Below are 15,699 nucleotides of genomic sequence, written 5' to 3'. Positions count from 1 at the left end.
TTTGCATTCAATAGAATCTTAAAATGTGGGTTTGTATTATTATTATTATTATAATTATTTTTGCTATTATTCATTTTAAACTCTTATCTAGAAACCCAAAAAAATAAGTTTAAAATACTGTTTACACTTATCCTTACCCCAAGACCAAAAGTGCAGATACAGGACAAAAATCACTGAATGTTGGTTATTTTATTTCATGCTTTCTGAACAGACTGGTGGAAAACCTTACTGCAGATATCCACCTTTATGTACAATATGATAAAGCGAACTCATCATCTGCATATCATGCAGGCAGCCATTTTGTTCGCTTAACCAAAATGCATGTGAATGCAGCTCATGAATTCACTAGAAGCTAATGACTGGGTCCTCTGATTCCTATTTTACCTATATACATGGGATATATTGTTATCACATAATAATTTGATTTGAGCATTGACACAGCTATGACTCATTGTTACATAAGAATTCTGCAGTATGTCAGTCAGATTACATTGTTGGATACATATTGGGTTTTGGAATGTAAAACTGGTAATATTTGCAGATCTGAAATTGAATAAGTTTCTGTACTTATTTTAAGTTTCTGTACCTTGTCTATGACATTGCTGAGTAATTGTCCTTCTCTGTGTTTGGTTTGTGGTTAAATCCTTTGTCACATCAGACTTGTGACTTTTTCTCTCCAAGTCTAAAAAATTAATTTTATAACCTATTTTATGTAGTATCTGATATATATTCCAACTGTGCCCTAATGATTCAAAATACACTTTTCCTGTCAGGTTATATCATACTTGCCAACTCTCCCTGAATGTCCGGGAGACTCCCGCATTTTGGGTGAGTCTCCCGGGAGAGTATGGCAATCTCCCGAATCTGCCCACTTCACTAGGATATGGGCAGATTTTGGACCAAAATGCCGCAATTCTCAGAGAATCGCGGCATTTTGCCCAGCCCCCGGCGCAAAAATGGCGCGTTTGCGTCATTACGTCACTGGGGGCAGGTTTAAAATGACGATATTTTGGCGTTCCGCCCCCCTCACGCCCACCTCCCCCGGCAGGCTCCCGGTAGCCAACTTTAGAAAGTTGGCAAGTATGGGTTCTATTACTTAGTATTTCCTCAGCTTACTGGATACGTATACATAGATAGAATACATAGATAGAATACATAGATAGAATACATGGATATAATAGTTATAAATTCAGTTTCTGTTGTCTGTCACAACAATGCCTTATGGCTCAAATAGACCGTTCTTGTCAAGTTATTTCTTACCAGAACCATTGGCTGTTGTTTCACATACATTTGTTTCCATTTAGTCTTTACTCAATAGCGCAACTGTGCCTGAAGCCTTAATTAATAATTTTCCTGTCAGGATTGGGTTCCTCACCAGCGCTGGAGCTTACTGGCTCATGTAGCTGTTTATGTGGATGTACATACATCAACACTGAAACGGCAGATGAGAACCACTTGGCCCATCTAGTCTGCCCGTTGTTTTATTAACCTATGGTAAACTCAACCCCTATTTGATCTTTTATTCTTTAAAGATATTCTTATGTCTATTCCAAGCATGTTTAAACTGGTCTACTGTATAAGCCCCTACCCCTCTGATGGGAGGCTATTCCACTTAACCACTACCCTTTCTGTGAAGTAATTTCTCCTCAGATTTCCTCTGAATCTACTTCCCTACCGTTTCAGTGCATGTCCTCATGTTCTAGTACTTCTCTTACATTGAAGAAAAGTTTCCTGCTGGAGATATGGCCTCCAGAACTGAACACAGTATTCTAGATGAGGCCGTACCGCTGATCTATACAGTGGCATTATTACCGTATTTCCTCAAGTATATGACGCACCCATGAATAAGACGGACCTTAATTTTGGGGCCCAAAATGAAAAAAAAAAAAGCTTCCTGAAACAACTGGGGTCTCCCACTGCCGGCTGGTTTTCCTGCGCCATCTCGTGCTCTGAGCATGCTGCCCTCCTGGCGGTTTCCAGATTCCCGGGTGCCCCCGCCTTCTGAGAGTCCCCCCTGGCCCTGGTGGCTTCTAGCTGAGTGCCTTACCTCTACCTCTCAGAGCGCCTATCACGGCAATTGTGGCCTGTTTCCGGTGGAGACCAGGGGCTGGAGTTGGAACAGCCCGGTTACGCGGCGGGACTTCCGGCGGGGACACGCAGTTCATACAGCCAGCGGGGACTCCTCTCTCCTCTCACATCCAGGTGCCGACTTCTTCATTGAGGTAAGTAAGACTTGCAGTGTATAAGACGCACCCTTTTTTTAGACCCAAAATTTGGGGGGAAAAGGTGCGTCTTATACATGGGGAAATACGGTAATTCTTTCTTTCTGCTACTGATTCCTCTCCCTATACAACCAAGCATCTGACTTGCCTTCCTCATTGATTTGTTACATTGCTTACCTGCCTTTAAATCACCTTAAGTAGTGACTCCTAGATCCCTTTCCTCCTCAGTAGTTTCCATTATAGTGCCACTAATGCTATATTTAGCCTTTTGGGGTTTGAGACACAAGTGCATGATTTTGCATTTTTTGGCATTAAACTGTAGTTGCCACTCGCCCATTCCTGTAGTCTACCTAGATCATCACTCATTTGTTTTATCCCTCCTGGTGTGTCTACCCTGTTGCATATCTTTGTGTCATCTGCAAAAAGGCATAATTTCCCTTCAATACCATTTGCAATGTCACCAATAAAGATAATAAAAAGCACTGGTCCAAGTACAGATCCTTGGGGTACTGCACTGGTAACCTTTCCCTCCTGTGAATGCCCTCCATTTACTATAACTCTGTTCTCTATCCTGCAACCAAGATCTTATCCATTCAACTATCTTAGAATCCAATCCCAAGCTTTCAAGTTTATTTAAGAGTCTGCAATGTGGGACGGTGTCAAAAGCCTTACCAATATCTAGATAAGCTACATCTGTAGCAGCCCTTACTTTAGTCACCCAGTCCAAAAAGTCTTTAAGATTTGTTTGAATCCCCCCAGTAAATCCATGGTGTTTGGGATCCTGTAGTTTACTGGATTTGAACTATTCTACCGCTCTTTCTTTTAAGAGTGATTCCATCATTTGTAAGAGGTAGGATACAATACTGTCAAGATATCCCAGTCTTTTTGTTTGTTGTTCTTTATTTTATTTTTAACTTTTCTTTTTTTTTTTTTTTTTTTTTTTTCTGTTTTTACATTTTCAATGCTGCATATTGTGTTTTGGATTAGAAACCTTTTTTTAGAAAATGGTTCCTATTTTGCATCAATATAGTGTAGTAGGGAGCATTCTGTAGATCAGTAAGTGGGTTAAGTGTGTACTCCCTTTCCTGGAAGGGCCAAATGAGAGTAATTGTGTTTTAAAGAGAATATATGAATACAGGTGGAATTTGATGACACTATTTACTTAAAGTGGGCCTGGAAAGGCGTATGATGATGCTATTTGCGTCTTCAGACCCTCTGTATCCTTTAGCCTCTGAGTCCCCGTTCTGAACAGAGCAGTGATCAGAATAGGCACCCTGGCTGGCCCTGGTCCCTACCCGTTTTGCAGGCAGGTAAGTGCTCCTTTTTGAAAGTTGTCCGAGAGTTCTCGCCCTAATCCAGGAGTGTCCCATACATTCTGTTAGAGTTTGAAACAATGACTGGCACTTGCACCTATCTTGTGCACATTGTGAGGAATGGCATTTTGTGGACGGAGCCAAGAATCATGGGACTGAAGCTTATGAATTTAGTAGAAATCCGTGACCTCAGTGAGCCAATACATGGGTCAGTGATGTCGCTGGTACCCAGGCTGCATTCCCAAAATAAGTGTTCAGTTAACTAGCGCACTCTAACTGCGTGCTTTATTTAAAAAATATAAACGAACAAACATAAAAAGAGCTCATTTTATTTCAAGTAAAGTTGCCAGGCTATACCAGTAACTTTGTAAGTCTATTTATATTCTAAGTACAGATTATTCTGTGTGTTCACAGGTCGTTCAGCATGTGAAGTACAAGTGAATGTAGAAACGATTTGTCAGCTGGTTGAGTGCTGTAATACTGACATAACTGTGGTTCATTCTTACTTTTCCATTCTACAGTGTATTTATTTCCTTGTCAGAACCTTTTATGTGTTGGCACTTGTTTGTTGCATTTGGAAGCGGTGTTTGGCAGCCTGTACTAGACTTCCAGCAACACCTCCAGGTTTCAAAGCTTTGTCCCTAAAATTTTTTTCCCTGGTTTTTAATACTGACCAGTTGCTCAAAACTACTTGTTTCCGGCTACTGGAAGCGGTTACACACCTACAAACCCTTCTGAGTTAGGCCATGTTCTGATCCAAAGCACGCCTAGATCCTCCCAAACAATGCCCATTAGGTGCGTGGCCATTTCCCTTTATGGAGTTGAAATTCAGGAGTGTTGGCAGGTGCTCAGTTATCACTAACCGTTCTGTAGGCTTTAAAATGTGTTTAAGAGGAGAATTTTGGTTTTCCAATTCCTACATGCGAGTGTCAGTGAGAGCTCAGAATATATACAGCATTAATCTGTGTGTTACACACACACAATGTGTTACACAGGAAGGTCATGGCACAAATCCTTATGGGCGCACACACTTTTGTTCCCACAGGGACATTCACAGTGTTGGGAGCTATGGTATAACTGTAAAGAGGTTTTGTATTTTTCCTGTAGTAAATTCTACTTTCACATTCTTAAGCAAGTTAATATTTTATTGCAGACCCTTAAAATAAGTACAGTATACTAATGTGGCCCTTAGACCAAGAAAGGTTGCGCTCCCCCCATAAAAACTGCTGCTATAACATACCTCCCTACTGTGAATCAAGGCAGAGGAACGACCACATAATGATGGGGGTGTTTTCATCACTTTGGAAGCTTTAGGCTGCCCCTTTCCCCATCCTCTTGACTCCAATCAGCCACTCATTGCCGCAAACACCAGTGCCAGCGGCATCTGTTCACCTGCCAACTTCCTGACCGGTGGAACAAAGCTGATTGGGACGGCAGGAGAGAACCCTCAAATCTGGACTGTCCTGCCTAAATCTGGACACTTGGGAGGAATGTAGAAGTATTTAAAAGACCTGTAAGATCCCTTTCAGGACATATATAAAACCATTTAAAAGGGGTTTATTGTGTTATTGGACTATTGTATTTTAATTAAAGGGCAAAGAAGCGATAAGGACCACACATTATCAGGCATAGGCAGCCCCCAAATCAGAATACCAGTTTACCAGTTCAGGGAGTTCCCACTTCCATAGATGCTGTTGCATCTATCATTGTAAAGTAGATTTCACTGCATCTTATGCCCCAGTTTATATCTGGCTCTTGGCGTTTGGTTTGCTTGCGTTGGTAGCACAGCTGGCTGGTGTACTGCATTCTTTATATTGATGCTTTACTGTTTTAAGCACTTCCTCCCTAAGGGTACCCCATTGTCGTCATTTAAGCAGCCAAATTTGCAGCAACACATAATGTTGATCTGTCAGCTCCCTCCTAGTGTCTGGCCTGAAAATGCAGGCGTGGAGGTTTGGAAGCAGTGAATAAGCTCTTTCTACAGCTGGTTTAGCAGCAGCTTCAGCTACTGCCGGAGCATCTTTTTATTTTTATTTTTTTGTAGCTCCTGTTTCTTTGCTTTGGTAAAGCCCCCCCCTATTTTGTGGCAGTGTTTTCACCCTTCTTTAAAAAGCATGGTAGCCAGAGAGGACATGGCACGATTTTGGAGTCTGGAAAGTCTTCACCTGGGTAGGTGTGACTATCCTAATTTTGTTTATATTTGTTCTTTTGGAAGTAATTGATCAAATGTAAATTATTGGGGATGTGAATGCTGCTGTATCTGTGCAAAGTATGGACGGATGTTCACTGCAGACAGTCGGCAGTAGCCAGAAACCTGGATTATGATTTGTGCTCTCTATTACTGCAGAGAGCAGCTTACATAGAGAGGGAGGGAAGGGGAAAATCAATTCTCTAAATCCAGATTTTATTTTCATATTCTGGTCTAGAGAGACACCTTTAAGCTTAAGGGTGAGCATCTGCAGTGCACTTGTTAATACCTTCATTGATACATTATTGGAAATGAGTATGTGTCATGTCTATGCACAGTGACAAGGTGATAAAACTGCCATCCTAAAGTGCATAGAATTCTAAGTTCCAGTTGAATAATATAGTTTCATATTTTTAAATCATTCCGTTTCATACCAGGTAGGAAAATGTGCATTTGGTCTAACTGATGATATATTGGTTTAATGTTTGAGCCTTGTATTGGGGTGTACATGATACACTGGCTGTCTGACAGATGTGCTGTACAGTCAATTAAGATGCTATTCAGCAGTCATGGGTTCAGTGTGCCAATCACCGTTTGCTGTGCAAATGAGAAGTTCTGTTTCACACAACTCTGCAAATAATTCTCAACGTGATCTTGTTCTGCAGATAGAGCTGAAGTAGAACAAATGGTTTTCACAGCATCTGCTATATCACAGCACGTGTGATGGCTTTATTAACTGTTGCGAGCTCTTCACACCTCTTACATCCCTGCTGTGTGCGGCATGCTTCAGTGGGAGTCATGCAAAGGACAGTGTGCTGACTTAAATTGTAGGTGACAAAGGGGGAAAGGAGTATCCAGTTTCCTGCATACAGTGGAAGCAGCCATGAACAAATATATTCATGGGAATAAAGTCTAGGAATTCGCTCGGAACGAATAATTCACTCGAAACGGGCGGAACTAGGAATTCCTCAGCGATTCCACTCATTCCAAGCAAAATAAAAGATCTTTGTTATACCCTGACCATTAATACGTTTGAATTTTCTCAAGGGGGGAATTACAAAGTTAACAGTAATTTAGGCCTTTCACTGTAGATACATCATTGCTGATAGCCTTCAGTTTCCTAGGAAAGTGATTAATATTTCAGTTGTTAGCATGAATATAGGAAACAAATTATTTGAACACAATAAGGGTCATTAAAACATGCGTCCCTGCAATGCTGCTTTATGTGCACAAGTGCGCCTATTAGTACACTAAGCGCATTTCACGGGGCACACTCGTTTCACAGTCTTTGGAAAGACGTTGTAAAACCAATTTGCCTATAGTTTTATTGGTTGTCTGTATTACAGGCTTCACTTTTGTGTGTTTTTGAATTATTTGCAGTCACCTAAAAACTTTTTCTTGCAAAAGTGCATCTGGAAGGTGCAGAAAGCATTACCTTAAAAGTATATTGATGAGACCTGATCTCGGTGACAGGAAACTGGAACCCTTTTGAATGGAGTAAAAGGCTGGGTGCCCTCCCATTTACTCCCACCCACCCATTTAGCTAATTTTAAATAAAACCATTCTGCAAAATGAAATCTGTTTTTGTGCTTCAGTGGGAGACCAGCCACTAGCCACTAGCCACACGCCACTAGCCACACTAATGCACCTAATCTTCACATCAATCCACCAAACACCACCCATCAACTTTTTTTTTGCTCACTGATGTCATGACCCATCAATCCATGCACTACCAGCTTTTAAAGCCAGGCATGTGTCCTCATAGCCGCATTTGCACTAAGGTTTTCAATTATGTTGTTTGTAAATGACCCTTTAATGAATTGTACGTGGGAGTAATGACTTCAGTATCTGTTCTTTGAATTACCTGTCTGTTCAGTGTTGCGGTATCTCAACATATTGATTGCAGATATTTAAGTACTGTGTGATAGATTAAAAAGCAAACCCTTTGCCTGTTTCTGTATATGCTGTACTCTCATATGATGCCTTGTCCTTTTTGCAAGTGGCTGCTAATAGGGTTCATTGATCTGGCTAGCTACCGCCGTTAACATCGTGCAGTGCGTGTATTCACTGCTATGCTTTTTTTTAATTGTGTAGTTAAGGAAATCGACTGTAGAGTTGTTCTGTGTAGGTGCGGTGTGTCGCAGTGCATTGTGATTTATTTTATTTTTTTATTATTTGTTTTTATCTGTTAGAAGAATCAATATGCTGCATTGTTTAGCTCTTTCATTGTACTAAAGGCAGTTAGTTGTGTTCTCCTTCGTATAAAGATTCCTTAAGCTAGGTACACACTACACGGTTTACGTACAATAATCGGCTCAATCAGCCGACATACGACCGCTCGTTCAAAAGTCTGTCAGTGTGTGTAGTGACACAATGGTCGAAAGTCTGCCCAAATGGACGCTTGTCGCCTCATTTGGTTGGTCGTACCGTTAAATATTTTCGTTCCAATCTCGTTTCCGCTGTGTAGTGTGTATAAACTTCCAACCGATCCACAACAGTGAGTACGAAATTAGTCATTGCTCATGACAACATGGCTGTAAAAAGTCGCTAACGGGACAGCTGCTCTTCCCTTTATTGTCTAAAACGAGGCTAGTGTGTATGCAGTCCATGGACCCAGCGATCGGACCATCGATCGCATGTAAAATCGCTCGCCATAAAAAGTTGGTGGAAAATTCTGTAGTGTGTACCCAGCTTTACTCTGTACATCATCAGCTACATTTTCAAAACCAGAGTGCTGTTGTACAAGGACCTGCATTGTTTCTTATGTACTGATAGACTGGTCAGTCAGCAACAAGTGGTAGATCTTCATTTCAGCTTGAGTCTATTGCTTTGATCAGTATTTTATATGTGATTTATATACAACTATATAAAACTACTGTTGCTGTTTGTTGTGTGTAATCGTCTAATTTTTCTTGATGTTTCATAATTGCTATTGAACTGTCTCCTGTAGATACATTGTGTGTGTGTGTGTGTGTGTATTCTGATCTCCAGTGCAGCCCCCTACAGATAATAGGAGAGGGATGAGATAGTTTACAGTGGATTATTCTATAAATTATCTATTCTCTATCAGGGAGTGTACACATACCTCCAAACCAAGTGATAGTGTTGCAGAGGTCCTCTTAAATGTTTATTTTGCTGTACGATTGATCTGGTTTTAACAAGTTGGAAGTATAAATTTTGTGTCCTATAGAACAATAATTCCATGTCCATTTGGCAGTAAACTCTCCTCTCTCTCTCCCACGTGTGGTCCTGTCCTTTCTTGCACAATCTCACATGTGAACCGGTCATTTCTGGCTACAGGTTGTCCTTCCACCACTTGCACTGAAAAGTCTCCTTCATAGGTTGTTGGTGGGTTATACAAGGTTAATGATAAAGTGATTTATAACACTTTTGTAGTAAATACACCCATTGTGTTAGCAGTTCAACAATCTCCTGTTGAATAAGATTACAAAAGAATTGAAAGCTGTGGTTAAAGTATTAAGGTTTTATAGCTTCCTGCCTGTGCTCTGGACTTAGTGGCTGAAGTGCTTTCTACAGGTTCATCCGCCTGACTGTACTTTAATTACAGATGGTCCCTTGGATCGCCACTACCCATAATTTTGTTGACTACTGTTAATTTTATAACCCAATATTGGGTTATTTTCTTATGGAGAACGTCCTACTTATGTGAATTACAATTTGAACGCTCTGTAGTTTCAACAGATGGAGGTGCGTCGTCGGCCACTTTGGGCGATGACAACGGTAGCGAGGAGGAGTACAGCTATGAAGAACCCTACCAGGCCAATCCCAGATACTTACAGCCAGGAGGGGAGCAGTTGGCCATCAATGAGGTACATTTTGTATTCGTATATTCAGTCACTGGTGAATGTCTTTTGTATTTGTCCATTAGTGACTGTAGTTGTTTTGCCTATTGTATTTAACAAGTTAAAGTCTACCTACATGTGTATTGGATACAGATGGATTGTGAATGCAAAGTACGTCCTCCTTATTCTAAAACCTAATTATATTAGGCAGACTACCAATCATTTTTAATGACCGGAACTTGAGTTTCCTAATGAACTGCTACATGTTCTTAAACAGAGTTACCTGGAATTTGTTGCTTATGTAATAACGCCAAGCCACAGAGATCCCGTTTTTTTCATTGCTTTGTGTTTATAATATGTGGTTTATCTCGCGTTCGAATCCTTATCATTGGGAAGGAAGTGTGAGCATTACTCTTAGTGGTTTTGCTATGGAAAATGAATGTTGGCCTGGAGTACTGACCATTTTATTTAATTTATCTTAATAGCTCCGTTCGGTGCTTTTCAGACTTGTCTTTATATAATCCAGCACTGTTGTTTAATTTCCATTGCCCTGTGATTGAACACAAAGCTGTACTCTAGAAACATTGTACTCGCTCTAGAACGTGTAACAAAACAGTGCTCTCCCCCAGGGCAACAATATTAAACAACAAAATTTGATTATGTAAATTCTTGCCTGAAAAGCACAGAGTTTAGATGGAAATGTAATGAAATGGACTTGGTAAAGGCTTAAGGTGGAAAACCCTTATATTCTTTCCTTTCATCTTGTTTGTGAATTGTACACATTAACCGGTCAATGAAATGTTCATGTATCTTGTTTGTTTCAGTTAATAAGTGATGGCAGTGCGGTGTATGCAGAAGCCTTATGGGACCACGTGACCATGGATGATCAGGAGTTGGCCTTCAAAGCAGGAGATGTCATAAGAGTTCTTGAGGCTTCCAATAAGGACTGGTGGTGGGGGAGGATTCGAGACACCGAAGCTTGGTTTCCAGCTAGTTTTGTCCGGGTAATGCATAATTTGTTGACCTTGTGTGTAAATGAGTTGTGGTTGGAAATTGTTAAATAAGAAACCACAGTCTAAAATGAAAGTGCATGTTGTTGCTGCCTTATCCCCTTCGTGGTAATAAACCACACAACCTCGGAAGCATGAGCTTGTTTTATCATTGACGAAATAATCTTTTTTTGTGGTCGTATTTCTAGTTGCGAGTGAATCAGGAGGACGTTTCGGAAAACTCTGGCAGTCTCCACGATGAAGAGCATGATACAGATATTGGTAAATTTCGCCACAAGAGCCCGGAAAACAAGGATCAAATGAGGACGAATGTCATTCGCGAGATAATGAATACGGAGCGGGTCTACATCAAACACTTGAAAGATATCTGCGAGGTATATTGCAGGCGCCCCGCCCTGTAGATTTCAGATTAACATTTTGTGGGTTCTTCTCGCATACTGTTTTTATCCATTTTGGGCGGATGTCGGTAAGCTGTGAGCACTTGTTGTCTTTAGTTTTTCTCAGCAATATTTGTGTAAGCAACTTTGAAGTAGGCTGGCCCAGAAGCTCCTGTCCTATTGTGTAGTAGAATATTTACTGAGCTAAACCAATATATCGCCAATTGGAGCACTAGGCCGGTGTCTTAAGGAATTTTAGAACATTATGGGGCATATTCAATTGTCAGCGAAAATCTCGCGGTCCACACACTATTACCGTTATTGCGGTAATAGTGAGCGGAAAAACGTTATTACGGTAGTTTCCTTGCTGGATTTTGAGCCGCGAGCTGAAATCCAGCTAACTACTACCGTAATAACGGTAGTAGTTTTAACGCCGCGGAAATTGAATATGCCCCTATTTGTTCAGAGACCCACCACATTGTGATTTCAATAGGAAATGCATTTTAATTTTCACATAGGATGCAGTTGCTAAAATACTGAATGCATGTTTGATACCAGCCTGAGAGATATAGAAGACTCTGTATCCATTCGAACCCCAAGTGGTAAACGAGCATTCTGTTACCTGCTGTAGAAGCAATGCGAACATGTATAATACACACCTCTGTTTCATACAAACGTTAAATCCTTTAAGCTATATACACTTGTACACAAGAGTGTACTTATTCTGCAGGATTTTTGTTTCCTAAACTCATTAGTAGGTGCAACTAGCAGGATGAATCCTATAGCCTTACAAAGGGTGGCCACATTCAAGCATTCGCCATAAGTAGCCCTGCTCACGTTGCAATCTGGGTCCTCAGAGTAACTTTAACTGTATCCCACTTCCAACAGCAAAACACATGATTGCTGTTCTTAGAGAATCTTTAAATGGGCAGCACGGTGGCAAAGTGGTTAGCACTTCTGCCTCACAGCGCTGGGGTCATTTCCCAACCATGGCCTTATCTGTGTGGAGTTTGTATGTTCTCCCCGTGCTTGCGTGGGTTTCCTCCGGGTGCTCCGGTTTCCTCCCACTCTCCAAAAACATACTGGTAGGTTAATTGGCTGCTAATAAAATTGACCCTAGTCTCTCTCTCTCTCTGTCTGTCTGTGTATGTTAGGAAATTTAGACTGTAAGCTACAATGGGGCAGGGACTGATGTGAATGAGTTCTCTGTACAGCGCTGCGAAATCAGTGGCGCTATATAAATAAATGGTGATGATGATGATGGGGGACTGTGGGGAGTGTTGTGTACCGGGACATGCTGCTCTTGTCACTGGTTTGCAGTAGTTCCAGTCCATTGAGCTGCGGCTATCAGATGGAAGAGTAATTCTGGAATCATCATCGGCTATTTATATAGCGCCACTAATTCCACAGTGCTGTACAGAGAACTCATTCACATCAGTCCCTGCCCCATTGTAGCTTACAGTCTAAATTACCTAATATACACACAGACCAAGAAAGACTAAGGTCAATTTAATAGCAGCCAATTAACCTACCAGTATGTTTTTGGATTGTGGGAGGAAACCGGAGCACCCGGAGGAAACCCACGCAAATACGGGGAGAACATACAAACTCCTCACAGATAAGGCCATAGAGTAGCATCCTACACCATCAGACAAGAAACAACTATACATTGACTGTGCATACTAGATTATGTGGACCAGACACACCAGTGTGGTTCACATCTGCCTCGTAAACTCTGCTCGTGGCATGAATTATGTACAGTTCCAGTTAAATTGATTTTCATACTTGATTTCAGGGCTACATCAAGCAATGTCGGAAGCACACAAGCATGTTCACAGAAGTGCAGCTCGGAACCATTTTTGGAAACATTGAAGAAGTTTATAAATTCCAGAAAACATTCTTCAAAAATCTGGAGAAGCAGTACAACAAAGAGGAGCCTCATCTCAGTGAAATTGGGGGATGTTTCCTTGAAAATGTGAGTTTTGGTTATGATTGTGAAACAGCAGATCACTTTATATAATAGTAATGTCTAGTTTACACAGATTGGGCATGTATTGGTGGACATCGTATTTGAAGGGATCCCCAGATTGTATTTCTAAAGTTACACTGGATCTCATTTAAAGACCTTTTTTGACCTTACAGCGTGAGGATGTTGTGTTCACAAAGGGTACTCTGTGATTGGTTGGTAGAACTAGATAAATCTGGACATATAAGGAACAACTGGTTGTTGGACCCAACCGCAGCTTACTGTGTCTGTGGCTTATAGTACAATCAGATGTTCCAAATTGCACAGATCCAGTTATATAGTTGTTAGTGCAAATAACTGAATGACAAAGGTCCCCTTGCAGCAGGGTTAGCCGATCAAATACTGATTGGTGAAGACTCTGTGTATTCCCTCTGTACACGTGATCCACCACATGTAGCAGTGGCGGATCTAGAGCTTTTGTTTAGAGCAGGGCTTTACTAGTTAGTGATCTTTTAACAAACTTACGTACTATATGTTTGTCTATATCTGGGTTCCCTATGCTGTCCCCTGCTCCTACGGTCTGCTGTCCACCTCTGGTTCTTGTGCAGGCCCCCTGCTGATGAGGTATTAACCTTATTCATGTTTTCCCTACACAATTATGTTTAACTTTTCACAATCTATGGGGATTGTAGTTTAGAAATACAACTGTAAACATAATACAACTGTAAACATGTTTACAACCCCCCTGTGCCCACATCATGAAAGCCCCATAAGAGTACAGACCTCCCCATATCAACCCAAAACACAGTTCTTATCCCAAACCCTATGTCATAAAATCCCCAAAACAAACTCTGTGCACTTATCACATCCTCTCCCCCAGCAGTAACTAACCTCTTCCTTCAACGAAACCCCCCAGATTCCATAATTTCCCCCACTGACAGCAAAAAATAAAGAAAAGCTTGTTACCCGAGTATTCTGAGTATGAAGTTAGAGGTCAATTGCCAAAGATGTTGACATTCCATTTCCAGACATAGGTTGGAGGGAGTTTGAGCCTGCTCTCCACATATGTCCGTTCTAAGGGCTGAGCTTCTGTTTGCTTGGCTATCAGTGCAGCTAGCCTGTGATTGGAAGTTTAACTCCCAATGAATAAATAAACTTGCCTGCAAAATCACGGAGCAGGGCTTATTCCTCCTCCACCCCTTAGATATGCCACGAACGTAGTAATTTCTGCCCAGTTTGGTTGAAAACCAAAATCTTGCCTACGAGATCAGCCAGTGTGGTAATTCAATCAGGCAATATTCTGGTGGCACTGTCTGAATGCAAAATGCTGGAAGTTTGTTAAACTTATTAGACAGAGTGATTACTCCTGTTGAGTGTGCAAGGCAGCCCCTGTTGCCCACTACTAGAATACTTTATTGCCGAACATTCTCTATTGGTGTATGTTATATTTGTCTTTGACACTTGCAGGATAGGTGGAAGCCTTATATTTCAAATAAACATTTTGTAGAAGGGCACAACATTTTTCAATGACATCTCTGATTAGACCAAGCTCAATTAGATCAACAGAATTTTTTTTTATCATACATTTGTGTGTGTGTGTATATTATGTGAATTGTATTTTTCTCTTTCTTTCTGTACACATATATAGCAAGACGGGTTTTCAATCTATTCTGAGTATTGTAATAACCACCCCAACGCCTGCTTGGAGCTCTCCAACTTGATGAAGCTGGGCAAGTACCGACACTTCTTTGAGGCCTGTCGGCTGCTGCAACAGATGATTGACATTGCTATTGATGGTTTTCTCCTGACACCAGTCCAGAAGATCTGCAAATACCCTCTGCAGCTGGCCGAGCTACTGAAATACACGACTCAGGAGCACAGGTAGCTACTTCATTATGGGGCATTATTAAGTGGTTCCTACTAACAGAACATAAAGGTATGGGATCTAGTATCCAGAGCGTTGGGGTCTAGGAGATTCCTGAATGTAACAGGTTTGTTTTATCATAGTCATAACAGTGCTTCTCATAGTGTCCGTAGGCAGACACTTGGTGATCATATCTGTGTGTACGACATTGTTACTGAAAACCAGCAGTTAATGCTTTTTTCCTTTCCGATTTTCTGACCTTTCTAGAGAGCAGCTAGATGACAGATATGTCCCATATAGAACTGGCCTGTTTCTCAGACTGGTTCAAGTGAATTGGTCCAAAAATGTGAAAATTCCACAAAATGTATCACATTTTTGACAGCTTAAGAAAATTAAGTTCAATTTCAGAAAATCATGTCTGTTCTATCAGGTGCTAGTGGAAAAATTGCTAAAATATTTTGAAAATACTTTTTTTTAATTTTTTTTTTTTTTTTTTATTGAAAACACCTTTTTTAAATACTGTTTAAAATATTTTGAAAAACACAAATTTAAACGCAAACTTCAAACCACAAATTCGAATCGGGGTCAGTTGGCGATTGTGACGCAAACTGACCACATTTAATGAATTATTGTGTAAAGCAAGTTGACTAAAACATCAGAGTGTTGTAAAACAATGATTCCCACCATTTTCATATTGTGAGACCACGAGTGATGCCATTTGTTTTAGAATTGGTGGTTGATCACGTATATTGCTTGACTTTAGCCAGTGAAAAAGTGTAGCGTAGCTGACATTAATGTAAATACGATGAAAAAAAAAAAACGTAATAATAATTACAATAATGAAAAATGGAATAAGGTTGTATACAATAACTCTGTAAAATTCCGGTTCAAAGACTGAAGTTGGCAAACATGGGAATATTCCCCTCTGGGCCCCCCCCATTTTTTAATTTTCCCTA

The 15,699-nt window shown here is 40.7% G+C and overlaps 1 protein-coding gene across 6 annotated transcripts in view; it reads left to right on the top strand.

Moving 5' to 3' along the window:
• The window catches only part of SPATA13 (spermatogenesis associated 13), a 60,362-nt gene that overhangs the window by 28,809 nt on the left and 15,854 nt on the right, over positions 1 to 15,699 (top strand). For 5 of the 6 annotated variants that reach the window (XM_075198907.1, XM_075198909.1, XM_075198908.1 and 2 more), the window contains 5 exons: positions 9,417 to 9,553; positions 10,351 to 10,530; positions 10,725 to 10,910; positions 12,709 to 12,888; positions 14,528 to 14,760. In XM_075198907.1, coding sequence (XP_075055008.1) covers positions 9,417 to 9,553; positions 10,351 to 10,530; positions 10,725 to 10,910; positions 12,709 to 12,888; positions 14,528 to 14,760 — 916 coding nt within the window. Of the gene's footprint in view, positions 1 to 5,328; positions 5,705 to 9,416; positions 9,554 to 10,350; positions 10,531 to 10,724; positions 10,911 to 12,708; positions 12,889 to 14,527; positions 14,761 to 15,699 lie in introns of those variants that run through there. The other variant, XM_075198912.1, reaches the window with a different exon arrangement.

Source organism: Mixophyes fleayi, chromosome 2, assembly GCF_038048845.1.
Source record: "Mixophyes fleayi isolate aMixFle1 chromosome 2, aMixFle1.hap1, whole genome shotgun sequence".
Taxonomy (NCBI): domain Eukaryota; kingdom Metazoa; phylum Chordata; class Amphibia; order Anura; family Limnodynastidae; genus Mixophyes; species Mixophyes fleayi.
The sequence above is the reverse complement of the archived record's forward strand: the minus strand, read 5'-3'. Positions and strand labels throughout refer to the sequence as shown.